Below are 25,649 nucleotides of genomic sequence, written 5' to 3'. Positions count from 1 at the left end.
TTTGCAATCTAGCCCCTTTGGGCAGTAAACCATCCTCCTCCCATTAATGCCCACCGTATCGGCTACACCCGATGTGACTTTGAGCATGTCCCCTTAAGACAAAGCACCATCCATTCTGCAGAGGCTGAGCTCTGTGCCCCCAAGCAGCTGTTAGGAGAAGTCACAGCATTCATCCTGCAGCCGCAGCATCGCCAGGAGAAAGTCGATAGTAAGGCTTTAAGAGCTTAGGGAGGTGGATTTTAATGCCTTAATTGAAGGAAAGCGAGCTCTCCCGTTCTGCACAGCAGGAAGAGAGAGGCTGGTCTCACATGAGTCCTGCTGTCTGGGACGCAGCTCTGTGGATTTGTACAGCTGCTATTTCCTCACCTGCTGTGTATTTAATTTCACTTTGCGGGGACTTTTCGCGCGGCAACACAGGGAAATACTGATCCACCTAGGAAATCGTGGCTGGAAAATCCTAAAAATTGGCAAGAAGACTCAGTAGCGCTCGAAATCCACGGGATGGCCAGCCCCGAACGTTCAAACCTCATGAGTCCAGCTCCCCAAAATATTGAGATTGGCTTCAAATAACAATGCTGTGGACGTGCCGTTCATTTGCCTTTTGGGTCTTCAGCCTTTGGGGTTACGCACTAGTCACATTTTCAAGGTTTTCTCCGCAGCCGTGAGGGTTAGAAATTGACTTGCTTTAAAAAAATATATATAATTCTGATAAAATCACCGAATTCCAGAAGCCGGGACACCAAATACTGCAAAACTCATGTTCAAACCATGAAAACTGGCAACACTGAATATCTTAGCTCCTTGACAGCAAGATGTGCGGAGCGCTGACCGCCAGAGCCCCACTGCCTGGGGCTGAACCACGTAACTTAGTTGTGTGGGGCCCTCCTGATTAGCCCAATTTTTGATCATCCGATCTGGCCCCGATCCCAATTCGATCGGATAAACGGGTGCCACTGGATACCGGGGCCTGTACAGTCATTTACACTTGTCCAGAGACCAGACCACAACCCCTCTGATCTGGTAGCATTTTACAAATCTGTAAATGCCAGATTGACACAGGTATTTGGGCAGCTAAAGACGCAGACAGGAGCTTGGGGGGGTTTCCAGAAGTACGTAAGCGAGTGGGGTGCCTACCCTGTTAGGGGGATTTTATACATTCCTGGGTCTGTTTCACTGCAGAGTTAACCAGGCTCTGACTCCGGTGCTGCCTCTAACCCACACCCAAACCTCTGGCCTGGGTTCCGTGGTACTTTAAACCCGGACTAGTTGGCCAGCCTGGGGGTACAGGCTAGAGCCTGGCTGCTGCCCTCTGGTAACCCACCTCCTTTGCAGCGAGGACACAGGTTAAATCGGTTGAGTGCTGATCGTCCTCCAGCACCTTCTCACAGTTCCCCTGGGCCGTGTTTTCTTTCCCTCTCCCTGCTCCCAAATCTGGCCCCAGATGACATCTGTAGGGGCAAAGCAATGGAGAATCAGGCCCGAGGGTATGTCCACGTTTGAGCTGGAAGATGTAAATACCAGCTCCGGTGGACATACCGGATTCCGGCTTGTGTGCTAAAAGAGCAGTGGAGCCATGGCGGCGTGAGGGGCTCTCTGCCCTGAGTGCGATCCCGCCAGAGACGATAGGAAAGTACTTGGGGCAGCCGGCCCGTTGCATTGCAGTGGCCACGTTGCTGTTTTTAGTGCCTGAGCTTGCTCAGAGCTAGTGCAGGTCTGGCTGCTCCAGCTGCAGGGCAGGCATGCCCCGAGTCCCTTGGGAAGGCTGTTGATCTATAGTAGTGCTGAGACATGGTTACTGGCGATGGATAGACAAGCAGAGAGAGGGGCCTGAGTAGGGGCCGCCCCACCCTGCCTTGACACACAGAGCCAGCAAGGTCTGTGCAGCCTGTGTGAGTGCATGGGAAGGTGGAAAATCCCCACAGCAGGCCCTGGGACGACAGCCTGCCAGCAAAGCTGATGCAGAAGCAGATGTGCGAGCAGTGGCTTTGGGCTGGGTGATGCGTGCGGTCATTACTCAGCCGAACAGCTCCGGCTGTTGCAGGTGGCACATGGGGAATGCATCTTCGGGCAGGGCTTCTGCCTGAGAGCCCTCCTGGCCATTTGCAGTGCCGAGTGGGCCCCAGAGAAGCCTGCCAGAGTCCCAGAAGAATAATGCAGGGCTAAATTGTGCCGAGACTTCCCATTACAACTTTATTATTGGCTGCAGTTATTGCTGAGAGCCACATGCGACCTGCTGCCGGTGATGGGGCGCAGAAGAAAAACATCCCTTGTTCAATGGGCAATACGAGCCCTCTATAAATCCTATTGCATTTAGAGCAGGGTTCGTTCAGTTACCCGTCTCTCCCCTTCTGCCCTGCACACCTGGCCCCAGGGGCGTGAGGGGCAGACAGGAAGGTCCTTGTTATTATTTATCACCAGTCCAGGCGGGTGTCACTACAGGTGGGTAGGGAGCGGTGCCAGGAGGGGCGTGTTCAGTTCCCACCCCTGCAGTGACTCACTGCCTGCCCTAGTGCGTCAGGTCCTGCTGCTGCTGGGCCTTTCGACCCATCTTAAAGCAACCCCCTGCCTCTAACCCCCCTTCTCTCTCCCTGCCCAGCTCTTCATGGTGGACAACGGGGCGGACGACTGGAGAATAGCCATGACCTACAAGCGGATCTTTTTCATCAGCCTGGAGCTGATTGTGTGCGCCATCCACCCCATCCCAGGCCAGTACCTCTTCACCTGGACAGCCCGGCTAGCCTTCACCTACACCACCTCGGTGGCCGACGCTGACGTGGACATCATCCTCTCCATCCCCATGTTCCTGCGGCTCTACCTGATCGGGCGTGTCATGCTGCTGCACAGCAAACTCTTTACCGACGCCTCCTCCCGCAGCATCGGCGCCCTCAACAAGATCAACTTCAACACCCGCTTCATCATGAAAACCCTCATGACCATCTGCCCCGGCACCGTGCTGCTGGTCTTCAGCATCTCCTCCTGGATCATTGCTGCCTGGACGGTCCGCGTGTGCGAGAGGTAAGGGCTCCTCGGGCGGAGGGTGGGGCAGGCTCTGCACACGGGCCCTTTGCAGGGGCACAACGCTGAAAGGCAGCCTCCTGTGCAGCTGGAGACACGCCGGCCTCCCTTAAATAGACCAGAGCTGGGGACCCCTGCAGATGTGATCCCCCCACCAGTAGAGGGAAAGGGCCCTTTGGTTGGCTGCTGCCAGCTTCAGCCGTATGGAACAAGGGTCGCCAGCAGGGAGCGAACCCACAGCCTCTGCATGGGAAAGCCACCTCCTGCCTGGGCTAACGCCCCAGCTGTAGCTGACTCATAGGCCGCTGGGCACGGCCTGCTCATTGGAGGCTGACAGCCCCACTCTGCTAGTGTGAGCCGAGCTCCTCCTCTCTCTCGTCCCCGAGCGTCTCCGCAGAGGTGGGGAGCAGCGCGGCGTCACCAGCCCTTCCCCTCCGTGGCTCGTTCGCCCGCTCAGCCCAGGCGTCTAGCGGGTGGTCGGCCTCGGGGTCAGCCTGAGCTCTGCTGGGCGGGCGTGACTCTGGCCTTGCGCCGACGTGATCCGTTATTCCAACGCACGGAGGTAGCGGCTGTGAAGGGCAGGGGCCTTCCTGAGCGCGTGCTGGGGAGGGGGCAGGGCTGGGAGCCGATCCAGAGCCAGTTAAACACGCCCTGTGCTCTTGGCCTACGTTAGCTCTTCCTTTCTTTGCTGTTTTGGAAGTAAAAAACCGCTGAAGGTGCCTCGCTCCCTCCCCGCGCCCGACTTCAGGCGGAGCGGAGCCCCCTCCCCCCATGCTTTGCTTTCCACTGAGATGAGCCTCTGAGCCCCAAAGTGGGTTGGAGCCGTCTCCCTGTCCTAGGATTCCTCCCCGCCTCCCTGCCTCTCTTCCCCACTCCGCCCCCTTCCCCGCCAGGCCTCTGCCCCCGGCCTGCCAGACGCAAGGGGGCGCCTGCTGCACCCTCGGGGCGAGGGCTCCCTCTTTTCCCTACAAACGGGGGGAAGCTCATGCCCAGGCCGAGAGCTCTCAGGGTGACAGTAACCCCCCTCGGCCATCTCAGCACAGCCTCAGTCCATGGAGTCAGTGAACTCAGTGGAGCTGGGATCCGAGAGGCCAAGGCCAGGTTGATTTACACCCGCTGGGGCTCTGATCCCATTGACTCCAGCAGAGCTGGGCCGGTTGATGCCAGCTGAGGATCTGGCCCTTTGCCTCCTCTTTAACTTGGGTGGATCCCATCAAACAGGGGGCAGGTCCCGAGCTCTGGCATTTAAGGGGGCGGGCGCCTCGTGACCAACCGACTGACCGTGTGCTCCTTCAGCTGCACCGGAGCCTTCGGCGCAGGTCGGAAGGGACCCGAACGGTGTGCCTGGGTGTGTGTGTGTGTGCTCTCTCCTCTCCTCTCCTCTGCACCGGGACTGCTCATTAATCTGCTCTTGTTTTCCCTTTCTAATTGCTATGCTGCTCATAGGGACAAACTGTGAGTCTTCCTTCCTAGAAACCAATAGCCCCAATCCTGCACGGGGAGCTGCCTCCTACTGCCGAGCCTTGCGCCTGCCAAGAATTTAAGATTAGCTGCAGCTGGCGGGGTGGGCGGAGGCGGGGGAGTGGGGGATCCAGTTCGTAGCAAAGGGGTCGTGAACCTTGAAAGCAGGCTGGAGCCATTCCACTTGGAACCTCTGCATTTCATGTTGATGGGGGCAGGTGCCTCCGACATTCTGCCTGCCCCCCCGCTAGGCCGTTCCCGGTGCACCCAGGAATCCAGCACCACTTCTTCCCTCGACCTCCTCCCTTGGGAAGAGCTTGCCACTGCTTGCCAGGAGCCCTGGGCGACGTTTCCAGGCGTGGATTCCTCATGCTTTGCCGCAGGCTCCCATTCCATCCCCGCCGACCTCGGGCCAGGAGCTGGGCTGTTAACCCTTCAGTGGCAGGAGTCTGCTTTCCTTGGTATGGCCCGGTGGGAGGAACAGCCATGCTCTGGAGGGAGGAGACCCCCTCCGCTGGGGGTGGTCTCACCTCGGCATTCATTATCACCAAGCCTCCACTGCCAGCAGATTGATCCTTCTGTGCATCAGAGTCCCTGGCCTTGGGGCAGGGGGGAGTTTTTCATCACACACCCTGTAGAGCCGTACCCCTAGGATCGGAACTGCAGCATCCCCATAGGGCCAAGATCTGCCCACTGGCTCAGATGGAGCCAAACTCCAGGCACCGGGACCAACAGGGCTCTAAGGGCCGGGGCTGGGCTGCCAGTTCTCATCAGAGCCAGCCGCAAGGGAAGCAGGCGTCTTGCCCAGGTCCCCTCTGTGGGGCTAGCCCCTCTCTGCGGCCTGGTCTACAGTTAAAACGTCGCTCAGGGGTGTGAAAAATGGCATCCCCCTGAGCGCTGACCTCGCCCCTGGTGTAGACGCGGCTGGGTCACTGGACGGATGCTTCCGCTGAATCCGCTAGCACTGCTTGGGGAGATGGAGTTCCTGCCGCAATGGAAAACCCACTTCTGTCGCTGGAGCGAGGGTCTGTGCTGGGGGTGGGAAACGGCCCACGCCCCTTTCCGGTGCAGGAATCGCTGCGATATGTGCAGCAGGACCACAGACGCCTGCACCCTCCCCACTCCGGGGACAGGCAGGTACAAACACAGGGCCTTCTCCAGGGAAGCCATCGCCGTTCCGGACCTTCTGAGGCTGGTATTTCCCCAGCTCCTCTGGGCTTTGCATCGGCTCTGATTTGCGATGGGGATTCTTGGTTGCTGTGTTTGGCTCCAGCCCGGACTGCAAAAATCTAGATGACACCCAGCGTGGAGAAGCCACGTCTATACAACAATCCAGTTCCTTTTTCTAGTGCCTTTCATCGAGGGAGCTCAATGTGCTTTCCAGACGCTCCTGGGTGACTCTTCACAACCCCTCCCTGGGAAGCAAGAGCATCATCCCCATTGTACAGATGAGGCAACTGAGGCACAGAACGAGGCAGTGACTTGCCTGAGACCACACAGGGAGTCAATGGCAGTGCCAGGAATAGAGCCCTGCAGTTCTGGAGGCCAGTCTGCACCAGCCTCTCTGCTGAGCTGCATTTCACTGCTCGGGCAGGTGTGATGAGTTGTCAGAGCTCAGCGGGCAGGATGAGGCTTTTCTCTGAGAAAAGTGAGAGAACCCTGGGTTGGCACTGAGGCCAGCGACCAGAAGACCCACAGACTGAACTCCCTTCTCGCCCCATGGAGGTGAGGCTGATTACCAGCATGGTGCAGCGTAGGGGAGCTCTGCCCTCCAGTCACCCATGCTGTACCACCTTGGCAGAGGACCCCGGCCCTGAGGGATGCCAGTCTGGCCCCTCTCACCAGCCACTCAGTTAGATTTAAAATGCTTTTTTAAGGATAAAAGAAACCAACGAGGGGCCAGTGCGAGGTGGAGAATTCCCTCCCTCAGCCCTGTCCCGCTGGAGCTGCCCATGCAGGGGGGCCAGCACAGAGACCGCAGGGTAGGGGTGGGGTCAGCGCAGGGTGCTGCCATCAGCTGCAGCAGCTGTGCTCATGGCGGAGGCGAAATGGCTGTTGGTGCCTGGTTATTAGCCTGGTGTCATTTGTCAGTGAGGAGCAGCAACAGGGAGGTGTGAGCGCCACTCACGCCTTGAGGAGGCTCCCGGACCCCGGGGTTCCCTTTAGTAAAGTGGGGCTTTGCAGCACTGCTCTACTATCCCGGGCCTCTAAAAAGCAAGTCTGTAACAGCCCTGGAGACCGGAGCAGAGCGGAGCCAGCTTCAGCAGAGAGAGACCCATCCACGTTGCCCTGCCGCTGCATCTCAGCCCTGACCCAGAGGGGAGTTCTCTCCATGGCTCTTGGGTTCTGGGCCAAGGCAACCAACCAAGTGGCTAATTGATGCCAGTCAGGGCTGCCTGTCCACGGGGAGCTGGACTGAGTCCCAACCATCTTCCACCTGGATGTGTATCAACCACCACCCAGAAGCTGTTCCTCCTCACTGCTATTCAGCTGGATTTGACCTGGCATCCTAGAGGAAACCTCAAAGCCCTACCGTGCTGCAAGGCGCGCTCAGTCACCCGGCCTCCCTGGCCAAAAGGCCATTAAACCAATCACCAGCGAAATAATGACCCTGCTCCCCTACTTCTTCGAACAGCCCAGCGTGTGAACAGCTGCTCCAGGTGATGCTCTCACCAGCAGGACACTGGGAAAACTGGGGGCACTCACCCCAAAATTTCATTTGGGTGTTTTTCTATCAAACAGACAGAACTGGTTCAACTTGGGTGAAAAATCACCTCGTTCCCACCACTGGGAAATCCTTCTAGTCGTCCTCTCCGTCCTCTGCTCTGTCCCTTCTGTTTCTGTTGTCCTCCTCTTCCCTGTCCCGTTTCACCCCTTTCTCCACCCCCCTGCAGCCTCTGTTTTCGTCTTTCTCCTCCCTCGGGCAATCCCTCTCCAACATCACTAAGTGGAAGATCGAAGTTCAGAAAGGTTCCAAATTCTGCAAAGATGGCATTCTAGAAAATCTGGATGGGCAAGGCTCCGGATTCTGGATTCAAGAGGTTCTAGAAGAGCTGGACCCAATTGGTTCTAGAAGAGCTGGATCCAAGGGATTCCAGATTCTGGATCCAAGAGGTTCTAGAAGAGCTGGATCCAAGGGGTTCCAGATTCTGGATTCAAGAGGTTCTAGAAGAGCTCGACCCAATTGGTTCTAGAAGAGCTGGATCCAAGGGGTTCCAGATTCTGGAAATAAGATGCAGGTGATTCTCTGGGCAGCTTGTCTCTAAACTATATTTCTCACTAGGGACAGGCTGGCAGCTCTTCGGAAAAGGCCCTGAGGAGGACAGGAGCAAGCATGGCAGAGAATGGAGCAACCTTTTCTCTGTTGAGCCCCACTTGGAGGCTGCTTAGTGTCAAGTTCCACCATGTCAGAGAAGTAGTGTCCCACTCCCCCGCCTCTCCCGGCCCTGCTTGTCAGCTGCCTCTCTTGTAACGTTGTGTAAGGTTACCTTGGGCTGCACCAGGGTGCCGAAGGGAAGCTGAATTTAGTGCATTGCATGTAGGACACAGCTTTTCAGTGAGTGAGCAGGGCGGCAGCGCAGTATAGCAGTTAGAGCAGGGGAGTGGGAGCCAGGACGGCTGGATTCTATTTTCAGCTCTGGCCCTGGCCTGCCGTATGACCCGGAGGGCAAGTCACTTCCTCTCTCTCTCTCTGCCTCAGTTTCTCCCCTTTAAGGCTCCATGCACACTTACGGTGCTGCGTAAATAGTCAATTACTCCACCAACCCTTGTGTGGTTATTGTGCACCAAAATATAACGGAGCATTTATCCTACTGACAGATTCCTAACATTCCCCTCGCTCACACCAGTAGTGATTGAATCTGACGATCATCAATACCCCCTGCCTAGCTCCTCACGTCCAGGCTAGATATTAGCGTGATGGGCTCCAGAGACATGTCCACCAATAATTAGAGCTGAGGAAATTAGTGAACAAAAATTCTTGCTCAGATTCTAAAGCAAATTTTGAGCTGTGCCCTTTTGGTGTTTGCCTTCCACGGAAGTCTGACCTCTTTGGCTTTACTAGCCTGGATCCTCGTGAAATGGAACATTAGGGCGGAATATTAGCCAAGAGTGAATTCCCAACGAGGGGCTCAGTTCACCATTAATCCATCTCTGTGCAGTCCCGTACCCTGGGGCAGTGGTTTTCAACCTGTGGTCTGTGCACCCCTGGGGGTCTGCAGACTATGTCTAAGATTTCCAAAGGGCTCTGCCCCTCCCTTTGAAATGTTTTAGGGGGTCGGCCGCAAATGAAAGAAGGTGGAAAATCACTGCCCTAGGGCAAAGGAGGGGCGAACAAGGCTCCCAATACAAGGTGGTAACATTCTGCACCGGTGAACAATTCATTGAACAATTCGCTGGAGATCTGTCAAGGCGGGAAGTGTAGGTCAGTGACGCAAGGTGTCTAATCACAGGCCAGAGAGGATACCAGGTGACTCACTGAAGCATTCTCCCTGATCCACAGATGAAATTTACGAACGATGAACACGGGTCAGAATCTCACCCTCTCCCATTGAGTCATAAATGGAAGGGAACCAAAAAAAAAAAAGGTAAAATTTGTTGCATAAATGATTCCTTACAAATCATTCACACGGTGCCAATTTATGACATGGCGCTCAGGCTATGGTTCACAGGCTGCGGCTGTGGTTTCCATAAAGCAAAATGAATCAAGCTGCAGGTGGTTCCATTTCTTACTATGTGGCTGCAGCAATAAAACCTGGAAAAGAATCAAGACAATCAACAGCAGCTGGAAAGGAAACATTCACTCCTCGTTATTTATAGAATGAAGGAGGGTTTGGCTAAAATGTCTCCGAAGGCCTTTCTCGCAGCTCGGGGTGTTTTTTGCTGCTCAGCATTTCTCCATCTTCAGCAGCGCAAGTCAAACGTGCTAAAAGAGTCCCAGGAGCGATCCCTGCAATCAAGAGGAAAATGAGGGCTAGAGGGAAGGTGAAAGGCAGAGATGGAGGAAGATTCTGCATTGGGGCCAGGTTTTCACCTGCTGGGCGTAGTGCAGGGGGCCCCTTAGAAACCGAGTCACATTCAAACCCAGTCAGTGAGCGGGAATTTCTGGAATCCTTTGCCCCACAAGGGTGACCTTCGTCTCTGGGCAGAGGCTCAGCATGAGGCCTGGGCACCGCTTAATTCCCACTTGTGCCAAGGGATGTAAGCAGGACTTAAGTGGTACCTAAGCTTTGGCCGATCTCCGGCCAGGCCTGAAATTTTCCCCATAGCAAACGCTGTCATGTAATGCCCTCTCACAATGGCTGCCTCCTCCGGCAGCTGTCGCTAGCGGGGGTCAGCTCAGGAATTATTAGCCAGCCGGGGAGAGAGCGGATGGGGTGGGGATGGGGGTGAAGGTAACAGCTCGGTGTCTTCATTCCAGCTTCTCCTGCATCCGTTCATCGATCCAGGCACCTACAGAAGACCAACCAGTTACACCGAGATTATTTTTTTTACCCATAATGCTTCACCACATCATCTCCTTTCCACCAACAGATGAGCAGTATTTTTCCCATAGTGCTTCCCTGCTGCAGGTCCCTTCCCCGCTGAGGTTCCAAGCCAAACTTTCAAAGGTTCACTCGACCCTTTCTGCAAAACCCCCTTTTGAGAGCGAATGCATGAGAGGGGGTGGGGCAGGGGCTGGGAAGGCCGGGGCATGTCTGACTGGAGGGATCTGAATGGGGCAGCGGGGGTCTGTCTGAGGAACGCAGCAATCCTAAATTCCAAGTCTCCTGTTGCTTGAATCTGATTTCTGACTGGTTTGGGGCTCTCTCTTTCTCTCTCTCATTCTTGGTCCTTTATTTTTGCTTTGAGTTTTACATTCTCTTCTTTTCTCTCCTTTCCCCTCCCCTGCATGCCTCTGGAGCCCTGCTGCAGAACTTTGACAAGTCTGGCAAGATTTGCAACACTGCTCAGTGCCGGGTTTTTACCACCCCTGCCCGGCCTCTTTTTCCCTTGGGAGCCCTGTGGGGTTTTTTTCCTTCATTTTCTGGGTTCACTTTTTTTTCCCGGTGAAATTTAGCTCTCAGGGTTTCTAGGCCGGGCGGACATCTCAGACAGAAGCATTTGGTGTTAAGTCATTAGATGCTGGTTTCCAAAGAACACCGCCACTGGAATTGTCTCTCAGTGCTGAGATACAGTTCGGGGGAGTGAGGCGGATTAAGATGGGCAGGAGGGAGCCTTCAGAGCCCTGCTGAGGTGGAGAAAGCCACCTTGCCAGTCCCCAGTGCTATTTCTGGTCACTGGCTCCTCTACACGGGATGATTTAGTTGGGGGTTGGTCCTACTTTGAGCAGGAGGTTGAGCAGGAGGTTGGATGGACTCGATGACCCCCTGAGGACCCTTCCAACCCTGAGATTCTATGATTCTACACAAGGCTCAAGTAGCCAAAAATGGGAAGACGTTTATTTCACTACAGATGAAATTCAGCCTGGTGCAGACGCCTGTGTGAGTCCCATGAACCACTTCAGTCCCACTTAAGCCCTTAAAAACAGGGCTTAAGTCATGTCTACGTCTTGTGCTGGCTCTCTGCACAGGAGTGAATTTCACCCCACTGTCCATTCTCACCCCCCACCTCCGCCCACTCCAATTCCAGCTTTGGCAAAAAAGATTGCGACCCAAAGACATCAGCCCCAGCAAAAGTGACTCAGGGAAGTCAGTTGAGGACTAGTGAGTCAAGGGCAACAGAAATCAGTGGGGGGAGGTTTTCTTGCACCTCCGCTGCAGAGCTTTGACCTGGTGGCTCACAAAACGCTTTATATCTCTAGGTGGTTAGTTTAAACCCAAGCAAATCAGCCGTGGCTTGAAAGTAGCTGTCCTCTCAGGGCTGGCTCGTAGCCTTCGGATACTGAGTGGGTGGCTCTCAGGTGCTGAAGTGAGGAGAAGCCAGAGTTCGGAATCTTTGTCCAAACTTGAACGTGGTTTCTGTTTTCTCTGCGTGGGTCTGAAATGTTTGGTTTTGCGCTGCCTTTATGCTTCGTGCTGGTAAGCAAAGAGCGCCAGTCCTGCCAGCAATGGCCACTTCTTGTGACGTTTCCCTCCAGAAGCAAGAATCTCAGGAAATTATGTACAAGAACATGTTCTCCTGAGACCTCAGGTACCCAGATACCACGGTGATGGGTGACCTGATTACAAACTTAACTAGGTAGATCTACCCAATTCTGTAGCTTCAACTGGTTTGTGTGGATTGGCTGATTCAGTATCTGACCCTTTTGATTGGCTAGAGTTTGAGGACTCCTGGGTTCTATTCCCGGCTTTGCCATCAACTCACTCTTTGATCCGGGCTTCCCCACCTGTGTGCCTCAGTTTCCCCACCTGTAAAACAGGGGATGTTGCCTACCTGCTGGGGCTGTTGTGAGGGGAAATTAATTTCACGTGCTTTGAGATCCTCGGAGAAAAGACGCAGAAAGGCTGAATTATTATTAATTGATCCCTCAAGGTCCTTGGGAGACTTAATTCTCTACTGAACTTTGCAGAGGGCACAGGTAATACGCGAAGCACTTTCCTTCACCTTCATACCACCTTTCAGATGTTTTGCTCTCCCCCCTCTGCAGATTTCTGTTGTCCCTGGTTCAGACCCATCCGCAAAATGTCACGGCTAAACCGCTAAGAGGTTGGATCAGGTGCGAGTTTCTTCCCCCTCTGCGAATGCTGGAATAGAATGTCCCCTATGACAGAGGCATGTGGTTGGCCAGCTGTGTCATACACGTGCCTGGCATCTCACTGACATGCCACATCTGTGTTCTGCACACGTTGTCAGGTTGATTTCTAACACACCCGGCTTCCCCCCTCCTCCCTCACACCTCGATGGATTGTTCCACTGTGCAGTCACTGTGTAGATCTCTTGTTCCCAACGTGATCCCCACATGGTCATGGGCGAGGGGTGGGGGTGGGTCTGTAAACTGATGCTCTGAGTTGCCATTTATCTTCATCCAACGAGTCAGCCACCCCCCGGGTGCTGCAGTGCGGGCTGGCTGAGCGAACACGGCTGGTCACTCTCTTGGTGGCGATGTGTGAGCAGTAGCCTCTGGCAAACTCCCCTGCAAGGTAAAAGGGCAGGTTCCAGGAGTGATTTTGGCCTCGCGATGTTAAATTGCAGAGAGACGGTTACCCTGCAAACGAAGAGGGGAGAGAGGCCCTTCCCCATCTGCTGTGCTTATGGGGGAATTCCCCCTAGATGCAAGGCTAAGGCCTTGATCTTACCTGAGCATTTCGGAGATTGAGACCACGGCCCCTTTATACCTGTCTGGGGATCTAAAGGGGCATAAATGTAGTTGAATTCAGTGGTTCTCAAAGTCGGGCCGCCGCTTGTTCGGGCAAAGCCCCTGGCAGGCCAGGCTGGTTTGTTTACCTGCCCCGTCTGCAGGTTCGCTGCCCACCCCCACCCCCATCCGGTCTCCCGATATGCTCCCCCTGTGTCAGGGGTTGGGGCATCACCTGCCCCGACAGATCATTCCCCTGCACAGGAGCATTCTCCACTGGCCTTTGCCAGCCGCTTTCATCCCACTGTGTGCTGCTGCCATAGCCACTGGGGAGTCCGGCCCCCGGGATCCGCACCCTTCACAGGCCTGCGATTCCCTTGCCCCTCCCCAGGAGCAGGGAAAAGTCCTTACGTCACCCTAGTCCTTAGATCAGTCCCGCACCAAAGGCAGTGGCAGGCTAGACAACAGCAGGATGCTGTTGGAGAAGCTCCTGGCTTTTCTCTGTCCAGCAGCAGGACACATGCCGAGAGAGGCAAGCAGCGGAGAGGAGCGATGCAGAGCTCAGTGTCAGTGTCCTGTGAGGACTCTCTGGGCAGCTAGGTCAGCTGCCCAGACCACTAGCAGCTAGTTCACACCCCGATCCCATGCAGGTGCCAAGGCCAGGCAGGAAAACCCTGTATATCTCCAGGCAACGTCCCCGGCTCGCCTTTCCCGGTGGAGGTTTCTTGGCAAAATGCCTCCCCTTGACGTGATGTGATGGCTGCAGATGTTTCTCTTTTCAAAGAGGCTCTGGGTTTTTAAACAGATTCCATCTCCCCTCAGCTGAGACCTCTGAAATCTGACAGCGCACGCGGCTCTGAGACCAGGGGAGGGGGCCCCCGCAGCCCCGGGTGGAATTTTGAACCCCATTCACAGGCTTGAAGCAGGGGATTCCGATGCAAAGCCCTGATTCACTAGCGCTGCGATGTCCAGCAGTCACCATGTAACTGCGTGGAAAGAGAGGCAAGGCCGAATGGCCAAGGCAGTGGGCTGGGAGCCAGGAGGCCGGTGTTCTGTCGCCAATTTCATCTGGACAAGTCACTGAGGGTGAAATTAACCTCTGGGCAGAGAGGCCGGCACAGGAGGAATCAGCACCAGAAGAGTCACTGTGCTGACCCGCTGCCCAGGGGTAAATTACCTCTCCGTGCCTCAGTTTCCTTGTCCAACGTGGGGCTCCTGACACACTCCTGTCCCACAGGGTTGGGGAGGATGGATTTGTGAAACACTTCGGCAAAGGCTGTAGGCTGGGCTATGTAAAGGCATCAGGTGCCTGTATCTCATGGACTGCCCACAGCTTGATGGACACACCCTTCCTCAGCTCCACCGGGAAACCCCCGCCAGCCTGGAGTCTGGGCGGCTAGGAGCCAGCCCTCTGTACAGAGCCTGGGCAGTGCAAGAACTATAAATCTCAGCAGGTGGGGATTATGAGCCGGGCTCCGCTCCCATGTGCACTACTTTTACATCACTAGCTTTATTCTTATAAACAGTGTTTGTTACGGTCGTGCCTAAGGACCAGCTAGGAGGAGCAGCCCTGTTACGCTAGGCGCTGCACAGAGCCAAAGCAGTGGCCAGCCCCTGCCCTGAGGGAGCTGCCAGTCCAAATAAGGAGTTGCAGTGTTGTCGCAGAGCAGAGATTCTGGCCTGGTATTTTGCAGTCAGACAGAAGCCCTCTTGGCCTGATGCAGAGCCCTGTGACAGCCCCAAGCTGTGGCCCGTGTTGGATTAAGATCTGATGAGCGACTCTGAAATGCTCGTGTCGGGGTGTGCGTTGGCACTGGTGCCGGGGGAGGGAGGGACCGGATAACCCTTGACCTGTGTTCTATTGCCCCTCGGCAGGTATCACGACAAACAGGAAGTGACCAGCAATTTCCTGGGAGCGATGTGGTTAATTTCAATCACGTTTCTCTCCATCGGCTACGGCGACATGGTGCCGCACACCTATTGCGGGAAGGGGGTGTGCCTGCTCACTGGAATCATGGTAAGCCCAAGGGGGCCTGGGGAGGGCTGTTGGCCAGGGGGCATCCTGGCGGCATAGAGAGAGCTGAGTCGAAAACCAGCTCTGCAGACATAGAGGCCATATTTCTGCTTTTCTAACCACCCCTGCTTGGAGTTTGAACCTGCAACCTACAGCACGAAAAAAAAGCATATACCTCTGTGGCTTGAGCTAAACAGGTGACTCCCTCAGCTGGCAGCTGTAGTAGGCTCTTATCCTCTTAGAAAGACAAGCCACTAGAAAGAGATGAAGAGACATGTTCTCCTAGTGAGGGTGAAATACCCTATTGCTCACTCCCTGCTGCCATGAACAGTGCAGGCTCCCATGGCATCTTCCCAGGGTCCCTGCAAACGTTTTGGGTTTCAGCGTGATCACCACCCGGTGCCCCTATGAAAAATCTAGCTGGGTGCTGACACCTCTTCTCCTCAGCTCTAGCTCCCTTGAAGGCAGACGTCTGTCTCCCACTGGTCCTAGCAGCCTCTCTCCTGGTAGCCCGAGTTCTGCTTTCCCTTACCCGCGCCCCTTCTTATTTCGGTCCCAGGGCGCCGGGTGTACAGCCCTGGTTGTCGCTGTGGTGGCCCGGAAGCTGGAACTCACCAAAGCTGAAAAACATGTGCACAATTTTATGATGGACACACAGTTAACGAAGCGGGTAAGAAATCTCTCCCGCTCCCCACGCCTGTTCCTTCCCCCACTGCCCCCATCTCCCTCCACCCCACAAACCCCAGCCATCGCGTTCGGGGGGGGGAATTCAGCCCTGGGAAACACAGGATTCTGGGATTCCCGGGGTGGGGCTGAAGGGAGTTTTATGTGGCATCTAGGTTTTTGTGTTAACCTCCCTGCCCAGGGTGAATTTCCCCCTGCAAGTTGGCTCAAAACATGATCAATGCCCAATCTACCGTATTTATTCCTGTTTCCCCCAGGTGAAAAATGCTGCTGCCAACGTACTCAGGGAAACTTGGCTCATCTACAAATACACCAAGCTGGTGAAGAAGATTGACCATGCCAAAGTTCGGAAACACCAGCGTAAGTTCCTCCAAGCCATCCATCAGTAAGTCCAACACCTTTTCCTGCTTCATATTTGGTACCCTCCGGAGTTTCCAGGCCGTGAGGTTGCGGGAGTGAAGGGGATGGGAGGACACAGACTGGGACAGCAGTGAAAACGAGCTGATTACCATTTTTAACATTCCAAAATGTGGATGAAAAAGGTTGACATTTTGAAGGGTTTTTTTTTAAATTGTGTTGAGAAAACGAGAAAAAAATTATTGTGGTTTCAAATGTCATCAACATTTCAAATTTTGCCCCCAAAATTTTTTGTCAAAATTCCAAAACTTTCCCATGAAATGTGGTCAAAATTTTGACCCAAGAGAAAACACAGTACAATGTTTGCCAATTGCTTTAGTTCCATTTTTCAACCCACTTTGCAGGAAGTTGAAATTTTCAAATTTCAGCAAAAAAATCTTGTCCAGCTTTTGAATTTTGATGGAAAATTTAATCTCAATTTTGAGGAAAAAATGGGGACAAATATGGCTGAAATTTCAATTTTGTCAAATTTTCAGCAATTGACAGATTCCTACAAATTGCCTTTTTTCCCTCCTGTTTTTCCAACCGACTGGCTGAAACTTTTCAAATTTTGAGATTTTTGACCAAAAAAAGGGAGAAAAAAAATTCTAAACATTGTCCACCCATTTTTTTTCTTGGTTTTCCATCAGCTCCATTTAAAACGACCCCAGGCGCCAAACGTAGGATCTCAGTTTTTCACCATAAAAATCTCTCGCTCCCTCCTGACTCCAGGGGAATTCAGCTTAGAATATTTCCCCAAGGACTCATTTGCAAGCCTTTGGGTCCTCTAGAAACCTCACGGATGTGTCCAGACTGCCCCTGCGTGCTGCTGAGCACTAAAGCACTTCAAAGCCCAATCACAACCAAGATGACGCTCTGCAAACTACCCCACAGGGTACCAGATTTCTCCTCTCTGGGCCTGTGGGCTCCCGACCAGTGCACTGAATCAAGCTTTCAGCGTTGCCTGTATCCAGACCCCTATTCATCGAGTCACTGCAGCATGTGCTTAGACGCTTTGCTGTCTCGGGGCCCTGACACGCTCCGGTTCCTGCACGGTAAGAGGAGCCATCTGTGCTCTCCCTGCCCCGGCACCATCATGACGGGCCGCCATCAGATCTCCGCCAGCAACGCAGAGAGCAGAACAGGCGCCGATTCGCTTTCCCGTGGCTGGGGGGGCTCCGTGGACTGACGGCAGCAAGGATACCGGCCTGGTGCCGGGCAATAGGGTCCCTCTTTGCCTTGTCTTGCTATTGCAGACCCAAACTGCCAGCAGCCCCTCAGCGCCCACCGCCTTACATCCTCCTGGGCGGGGCTATGCCCTGGTGTTGCCAGGGGCTCTGTTATCGTTGGCTAGCGCTGCTTGTTCCCCTGCGGCTGGGTGCAAAGTTCCCCTCCAGGGGCTCCCACTGGACCCGGGCAGCCTTTAGTGCCCAGGAATGCCTGGAAAGTCCGGGTGCCAGTCCCAGTGCTGCAGGGGAACATGCCCTGCCTGCTGAATCAGGCATGCAGGGGCCCGTTAAATACCCAGCCCCAGCCCCAGCCTGGCCTTACAAAAGGGCATAGGGGTGCAGGGCCAGGGCCAGCGCGGTGCAGCCAGGGAGTGGCGAGGTGTCATCCCTGGCGCTACGGTCTCCATCGGGGCTGAGAGAACCGAGCCGCGTAAGCCAGATGCGGCGCGGCCGTGGCTGCCCGTGGCGTCCCTGCTGTGTGGCTAGAGGGCTCCATCTCCCAGGGCACTGTGGGCCCACGCTCAGTTCTCACCCACCTGAGCATGGGGAGCGAACAGGGCGTTCGACGGGCACAGTAGGTGGAAATCCAGCCTGCGGGACCCCAGAGCGGGTCCCATGAGCTCAGGTGCCCCGTGTGAGAGGGGTCCCCGTGGGCCTGGGTGCCCATGGGCCGGGCACATGCTTGCACGGGATTTGCCCCCCACCCCCGCCTGGGTGGCCGTTTTTGAAACTCTGGCTCTGAAAAACAAACCCCTTCAGGCCTCGCTCGGGGTGGGTCGGTTGGTCCGTCTGGTCCCTTCGGCAGGGGCGAGGGGGAATGAAGCCCCAACGCCGGGCACGTCGCTGTGTCTGCAGACTGGCTCGGCTTTTCTTCATTGGTGCCCCATCGCGACGCACCTCGCGTGTCCCCCTCCCCCGCAACACACCCACAAAGGCCCCCGTGCTGCACAGAGGTGGGGGAGGGGGAGACGACGCCACTTGCTCTGGGTGTACCTGGAACATGGCACTGAACGAAAGGGAACCGGTTGGGAAGAGCTGGGTGGGTGGCTGGAGGGATGGGTACGTACAGGGAGGGATGGGTGTATCTGCAGAAGGCATGAGGGAGGGAGGGATGTGTATGGGGATGCATGGATGGAGCAGAGCCCAGGCACCAAGGGGAGGCTGTCTCGGGGAAGAGGGGCCTGGGGTTTTACCCACCCCACATGGACTTGGCGGGGGAGGGAAGGGATCTGGGGCAAAAATCTGTCTGGGGCTTGGTCCTGCTTTGAGCAGGGGGTTGGACTAGCTACCTCCCCAAGGCTGGAGACTCGGCTGGCAGAAATCGACGGCAGCCAGCAGCCCCAGTAGCTGCGGACCTGGCCCGCAGTCTTTGCTCCGGGAAGTTTTCCCCTCCCCACCTGGCTGATGTCTGCACTGCCAGCCCGGCTGCGCTCACGGTGTCTCTGGCCCAGCCAAGCACTTAGGCTGCCGGGCCCGGTGCGTTCCCTTGGCATGGGGGAGCAGCCGCGCTGACGGCCCCGCTGCCCACTTAGGTTGGGCCCCGCCAGCCCTCTGGCGTGGGGCAGTGGGGCCAAACCCGAGTGCACCGGGGCTCCCCGCTGGGGCCTGCCCGGGCCACCCTGCTACCAGCAGCCTGTCCCCCTTCTCGGGGACTGGCAGTGACGCTGCCCGCCGGCAGGTGGGGGCTGAGCCTGGCACGGGCGAGGCACGGCCTGCCCCGGGGAGGGAGCCACAGGGACTGATGGTGCGTACCACTTCCAACCTCGCTGGGGGCACCCGCCCACGCGGCAGGACTCCGGGGTTCTAGGCCCAGCTCTGCCAAAGATTCTCTGGGGGGCCTTGGGCATGTCCCTCCCCCCTCCGTGCTTCTCTGTCCCCAGCTGTACACGGGGGGTGAGCCTCATGTTTAAACAGTCACTGTGGATAAAGCACCTAGAGAGCCCCTTAGAGTAACTGTCCCTGAGAGACAGCAGTGGTGGGTGTCCGGTCTCCACCTTATAAAGCTGCCTACTGGCACCAGACGTCCCGGCACAAAGGCAGCTGGCAGATGGGCTTTCCCACAGGTAGCCATGGCAGGCGGGCAGGTTTGAGCTCCGAGCTCTCCCCGTCCTGTGCCAGTGACTCACCCTTTGGCGTCAGAAATCCTGAGACCAATGGCCTGGCGAGCTGTTCCCACAAGGCCCCAGAGCACTAGAAAGTGGGGGTGACCCGACTGCCTTTCCAGAGGGTCACCCCAAAGCAACCATGTAGCTGGACGAACCCCAGGAGGCCTGGAGTCGCCCGGCCCCGGCTAAGCCTCTTCGGCTTGGAAATAGCGAAGCTGGAGATTTGCTGAGGGTTGCAGCATTTCCACTCTCAGTGCCTGGGTCCTTCCTTGCCAGTCCCCTGGGCTGATCAGCGTCCGTTCTTCTCCTGAGTTCCCTGCCCTGCCCCCGGGTTCATTTCGCCAACACGTTCTGGTTTTCACTCTCCACCCGCCCCCCAGAAGTACAGCTCTGTCCTCTCGAAATCTCTATCACTGTGACCTCAGCCCGCAGCACAGGAGGGATTTTAGGGGGCCGTCACCACAGTCCGGGATCGAAGCCCTGGGGAAACGGGCAGAGGAACCTGGGGAGACTTTTCCCCCCAGTGGGACAAGATTCTAAATGCAATCGGCTTTGTCAGTTTCCAGATCTGTGCAAGCAGGTTGGGCCTTTGTGTGTGACGGGGTGCAGGGCTCTGGGGGGAGCAGGGCAGGGCAGGGGAGGGCACCGGCTGGCGTGACAGTGCGTGTTGTCTGTCGGGTTATTAAAACGTGCTGTTTTGTCTTTGTTTTGCCCGATCCCTCCAGAGCTCAGAAGTAAGTCGCCTCCGTGGAGCTGCCAGTCTCTCGAATGTGGCCTTGTGTTGTGCATGGTTTTGTTGAAATGGAACATTTTGGCCATTCAGACCCCCCAAAACTACCCTGTGAATCCATGTTCTGTCCATGGCCCGGGGGTGGGGGGCATCTGCCGAACTGACTCCCCCCTCATTGATCCATTCAGCAGCCTGAACCCCATGGCTAGCAGCCATGTAGCAGCTTACCAGGGCTTCTCTCCCTGCCAGGGGCTTGAGTCACTTGCTGTGTCTCCGCTGCAACCCGAGGCTGACCGCCGCTCAGGTAGGGAATCCTGCACTAGCTTCAGTCTGTGCATGGCGAAAAATAGCAGTGAAGCCACAGTAGCATGTGCTGGGCAGCCTGCCTGGGAGCCCAGGTCTGTCCTCCCAGAGCCAGCCCGTGACAGCGGCTGCGTGGCCTCATCTTCACGGCTATTTGTAGGCACATTAAAACTAGTGCAGGGCTGCTCAGCCAAGCTCCAATCACCCCTCTGATCGCAGCGGAGACGTCCCCAGAGCAAGCACGGGCCAGATCCTGCTCTCGGGCAAGCTGGCACGTTAGCCTCCGCATCCCAGCAAGGCGCTAGTTGTGAATGGGGCTCCTTGTGTCCCCGCCGCTCCTTGTGTCCACCCTGACGCTAGAAAAGGCAGGGCTGGATCCTATAGCCCGGGGCAGCTGGATCTAGGGGGCAGTCCTGGAACACGTGATCTAGAACCTCTTAGAACTCCCAGGGCTCCCGCATCCCCCCCCTCGTACCCTTGGATGGAGTTTCAGGGCACGGCAGAGGAAGGTTTGAGGCAGTAAGATGGGAACTGCCCAGGGCGGCTGAGCGGAGGCCAATTTAAGGCACAGGGAGGGAGCTGCTGAGGGGGGCAGCAGAGAGAGGGGGGCAGAGATGCCTCCATTCTGTCGCTTCTGTGCCTTCCCAAGGGGTTGAATGCAAGGCAGCCCAGCCTGGAGCAGGGGCGGGAGGGCTGCCGGGGGAGTTAAGTGCAGAACGGGGTGTGGGGGGGTCTGGGCAGCAGCCAGGCCAGGGGTGACTGCAGCGGGGGGCAGAGGGGGCAGTGCCTGTGGAGAAAGCCCTTCTAAGCTGTGCCATCTCCAGTGACTCTCATTCATACGAAGGCTTCCCCCAGCGCCACCCCGAGGTCACTTTTCAACCGCCCGGCCCAGCCCCCGGCCCGAAGGGACGTTTGTTGCATCCCCCCGTCGGCCCCATCTCCTCTGCATCCAGATTCACCGCAGGGCATCTCAGTCCCGTTTCCAGGCCTAGCTGCATGGTAGTGGTTCTCTGTAGCTCCACCGTCTGGTTGTTGGGTGGGTGCTCTCCAGTGAGGCCGCAGCCCCATTTACTCACCCGAGCCCCACGGGGCCTCAGACACCAAGGCTCCTCCTTGCTCCCAAGTGCCCCCGAAGGCTGATTGCCGACCTGGCACCGGCTCCTGGAGGGAGAGATTTGTTCTCCGGCAGGGCGCGGCGGCTCAGGAGCAAGGGGATCGGCCCCCTGCCCTGAGATTCCACAGGGGCCGCCTCATTCGACAGCTGCATGTCTGTGCATTGGAGCCAGCCAGCCGGGCTCTGGAACGCTGTGCATGTCCTCGGGAAGGGCCGCCCCAGGCTCCGTTCTCCGGCTGCCGGACAGGGGCCACTGACCCACTGTCGCTTCTTTTGCTCTAGATTGAGGAGTGTGAAAATGGAGCAACGGAAGCTGAATGACCAGGCAAACACCCTGGTGGATTTGGCAAAGGTGAGCTACCGGGAGGCTGCCGGCCTCAGCACAGTGTGCTGCACCCGGCCTGGGCTCTAGTGCAGGGCTGGGGGGCCATATCTGGGGTGGAAATTGGCGGGCCATGAATGCTCACGAAATTGGGGGTTGGGGTGCAGGGGGGGGTGAGGGCTCCGGCTGGGGGTGCAGGCTCTGAGGTGGGGCTGGGGATTGGAGGTGCAGGAGGGTGTTCCAGGCTGGAACTGAGGGGTTTGAAGGGCAGGAGGGGGATCAGGGCTGGGGCAGGGGGTTGGGGCATGAAAGGGCGTCAAGGTGCAGGCTCCAGGTGGCGCTTACCTCAAGCATCTCCTGGAAGCAGCAGCATGTCCCCCCCCCCACACACACACACCCTGGCTCCTACACAGAGGCGCGGCCAGGCGGCTCTGCATGCTGCCCTGTCTGTAGGCGCTGCCCCTGCAGTTCCCGTTGGCCGTGGTTCCTGGCCGATAGGAGTTATGGGGGTGGCGCTTGGGGAAGGGCAGTGTGCAGAGCCCCTTGGCTGCCCCTGCGCGTACGAGCCAGAGGGGGGACATGCCGCTGTTTCCGAGCTACGTAGGGCCATGGGACGCATGGAGCGGGGCAAGCCCCCGACCCCGCTCCTCAGCTGGAGCGCCAGAGCAGCGCAAGCCCCCAACCTCATTCCCCAGCAGGAGCTCAAGGGCTGGATTAAAACGTATGAAGGGCCGGATGTGGCCCCTGGGCCATAGTTTGCCAGGACTCTTGGGTTCTGTTCCCAGCTCAGGAGGGGAGTGAGGTCTCGGTTATGGGAGGGGGAAAGGGTCTAGTGGTTAGGGTTCTATCCCGGCTATGGGAGGGAAGTGGGCTCTGGTGTATTAGAGCGGATGGGGGTGGGCTGGGAGTCGGGCTCCTGGGTTCTATTCCCAGTTCTCCACTGGCTCTCGCTGTGTAGCCTTGGCGGAATAATCACTTTGGTACGTCACTGTCTCCTGGGTCTGAGCCCTAACCCTTGGGCATGGGTAGCAGGAGCCCTTTAATGGCTAGCGCCTTGGGAGCTGCGAGGCCAGGAGCCCTGCGGCTGCCTGCTGCGACGGTGTCGCGTCTGAGCACCTGGCCTCGCCCCTTCTCTCCGGCAGACCCAGAACGTCATGTACGACATGATCTCCGAGCTCCAGGAGCGCAACGAGGACCTGGAGAAACGCATCAACACCCTGGAGAGCAAGATCGACTCGCTAGGGCTCAGCCTGCATGCCCTGCCGGGACTCATCAGCCAAGCCATAAGCCAGCAGCAGCGAGAGCTGGCCAAGCGCTGCGCCCCCAGGTTCTGCCCCGTCTCCAACAGCTCAGAGAGGTCCTCGTGGACGCCCACGCGCCGGCGGAAGTCTCCTTCCACCGCCCCCCACACCTCGTCGGACAGCGGGTGACACCAGGGGGCAGGCCCGGCGCTCAGGCCCGTTTATGTCTGGCCATTGTGTGGCTGATTCTGTTTGCTTTGTTCTGTAAAGCCCTGTACAGTTAAACTCCTGGAGTTCATCGTGCTGGAGTGAAGTTAGAGCTGCCGTCTGGGCCTCGGTGGGAGTCAGGGCTGCCTTTAGCGCGGGGAGGAGGGGCAGGGAATCCGAAGCGGCGCCCGGTGCCCCAGTGCTCATGGGTGGAGGCAGGGCACCGCTCTAGGTTGTCATGACAATGGGCTGTACAGAAGCAGCGTGGTTTAGTGGTGAGGGCACAGGGCTGGGAGGCAGGACTCCTGGGTTCTTTAGGAAGCTTTGGGAAGTGGGGGAGGGGTCGAGTGGTGGCAGGAAGGGGATCTGGGAACCAGAACACCTGGGTTCTGTTGGGAGCCAGGAATCCTGGGGTCTAGTTCTGGCTCTGGGAAAGCAGTGGAGATCTAGTGGTTAGAGCTGGAGGGGCAGCGAGCCAGGACTCCCAGCTTCTCTCCCCGAGTCTAGAAAGGGGGTGTTGTCTCACGGTTAGAGCAGGGCAGGGACTAGGGATCAGGACTTCAGGGTTCTATGCCTGGCTCTTCCACTAGGTAACCTCAGCTTAGTCACTTCACCACTCTGTGCCTCAGTTTCCCCATCTGTAAAATGGGGGATAACGATACTGACCGTTGTAAAGTGCTGTGAGATTCCTGGCTGCAATATTAAGCCAATACAGACTGTGAACAGGGCAGGTGCAGCCGATCCTGCCTGGCCTGAAGAGCCTGGCTGATGATGGCTCCTGACCACAGCGCCACACGGCAGCCGGGACCCAGGATGGGTCTGAATCCGGCTGCGGATTGTGGAAGGAACTCGGTGTAGTGAACGCTGGGTGGCAGGGGGTGCGGGGGGCACAGCAATGCCCTGGCATTCCAGGGAGGGGGGGAAGTGAGCAGAGTGGGGATTTCGCTCAGAGCTGCCTGCCCCATGAGCCCTTAGAGCTCTGCCCTGGGGAGGGAGGGATGGGCACAGGGGGCTGCCTCCCCCCCTTGAATGATGTTAAAAGCTAAACATGAACTACACCCCTGGCATCAATCTTCCGGGTGAGCCACTGAGGTTTTCTATCATCACAAATGGCAAGGGAGTGTCTGCCGGGCGACAGGGGAGGGGAGGTGGGGGATGGGGAACGGAGGGGAGGTGGGGGACGGGGAAGGAGAGGGGAGGTGGGTGACGGGGAAGGGAGGAGAGATGGGTGACGGGGAAGGAAAGGGGAGGTGGGTGCTGGAAGGGGAGGTGTCCGTGAAACATCCCAGGGCTTGACAAAGCCCTGGCTGGGATGATTTACTTGGGGTTGGTCCTGCTCTGAGCAGGGGGTCAGACTAGGTGACCCCCTGAGGTCCCGTCCAACCCTGAGATTCTGATTCTACGATCCCCGGGCTGAGCTGTGGCCCCACCACGAATGGCCGAGGTCCCTGCCCTCGGGGGACAGGCTGCAGGGTGCTGGTGAACGGCTCCGTCTCAGGCAGACTCAGCGCAATCCACAAAGCGCAGGGAGGTAGGGGCCCAGGAGGGACTGGACCAGGGGCATTCTCGGTGCTGAGCATGAGGGTCCCAGCTGTGCCTGTCCTGGCCCCCTCGGGGAGACGTGGTCTGGGGACACGACGCCGTCACGGGGATCAAAACCCAGGTGGAGGAAGCCGCCTGGGAGCAGGGACAGGCCCAAGCCAGGGTTCTGGTTCTGTCCCAGTGGACACGTTCACCCTCTAGGCCAAACTTCCCAGAGAGCAGGCGCACTGTGTGGGGTTTTTAATCCCAATCCTAGTGTAGGACGGGTCATTGACAGGGTAATATCATGGGGTGACACCGACGGCCCCGTTCTCCCCATCCTGCTGCTCACCCCCCTCCCTGGGTTTTGTGAATGGGCTCAACCCAGCGCTGACTGAATACCCGAGGGGACACACGGGATGCTCAGCCAATCACAGGCCTCCTGTGACTGAACGGTCTTTGAGGCGGGTGCCTGGCGCACCAGACCGTTCCATTGTGATTTACCAAGGGAGGGGCAGCGCGGGGCAGGGCTGGTCCCCATTGTAAATGGAATTTTAAATGTTTTGCAAGGAGAGATTTCCGCACCTTGCACCATCATTTACACCAGTGCAAAGTCGAGTCAGAGTAGCAGCGTTTCACGCCCACTTTGCACTGGTGCAAATGGCTGCACAGCAGCACAGGCCCTCGGTCCCCTGGCCTCCAGCTTCACTCCAGTATGTGGGTTCTGATGGCAGAATCCAGGGAACTTTCAAATAAACCCTTTTCCTTTGGAGCCAATCTTCAGATCCTGGACGGGGGGACGGGGGGCGAGGGGTCTGGTCCTTTGTGACTTTTCCTTAGGAATATCGAAATTTTTTTTTAAAGGGAAAAATAAAGAAAGAAAGAGTCCAGCGTATGGCCAGTGTTTTGTATGCAGGCTGCGGCGTGGCGAGGTCTGTAATATTTACTGGATGAACAGTTTACTTCTTTCTCCTGCTATGTCAGCTTGTCTGGAGATGCTCGTGTTATCTCGGGGGCTCTTGGGGCAGTTCGGGGGTCCCTGGATTAGAAGACGACCTGCAGAGGGAGCCA

General features: G+C 56.9%; 1 protein-coding gene across 5 annotated transcripts in view; it reads left to right on the top strand.

The window, feature by feature from the left end:
- The window catches only part of KCNN1 (potassium calcium-activated channel subfamily N member 1), a 60,162-nt gene extending 36,035 nt beyond the window's left edge, over positions 1-24,127 (top strand). For all 5 annotated transcript variants that reach the window (XM_044998401.1, XM_044998400.1, XM_044998403.1 and 2 more), the window contains 6 exons: positions 2,597-3,015; positions 14,588-14,729; positions 15,286-15,396; positions 15,668-15,795; positions 21,570-21,639; positions 22,752-24,127. In XM_044998401.1, coding sequence (XP_044854336.1) covers positions 2,597-3,015; positions 14,588-14,729; positions 15,286-15,396; positions 15,668-15,795; positions 21,570-21,639; positions 22,752-23,039 — 1,158 coding nt within the window. In that variant the 3' untranslated portion in view covers positions 23,040-24,127. The remainder of the gene's footprint in view (positions 1-2,596; positions 3,016-14,587; positions 14,730-15,285; positions 15,397-15,667; positions 15,796-21,569; positions 21,640-22,751) is intronic.
- The last annotated feature ends 1,522 nt before the right edge of the window (positions 24,128-25,649 follow it).

Source organism: Mauremys mutica, chromosome 24 (genome assembly GCF_020497125.1).
Source record: "Mauremys mutica isolate MM-2020 ecotype Southern chromosome 24, ASM2049712v1, whole genome shotgun sequence".
Classification (NCBI taxonomy): Eukaryota; Metazoa; Chordata; order Testudines; family Geoemydidae; genus Mauremys; species Mauremys mutica.
Note: the sequence above shows the minus strand (reverse complement) of the source record. Positions and strands in the feature narration are given on the sequence as shown.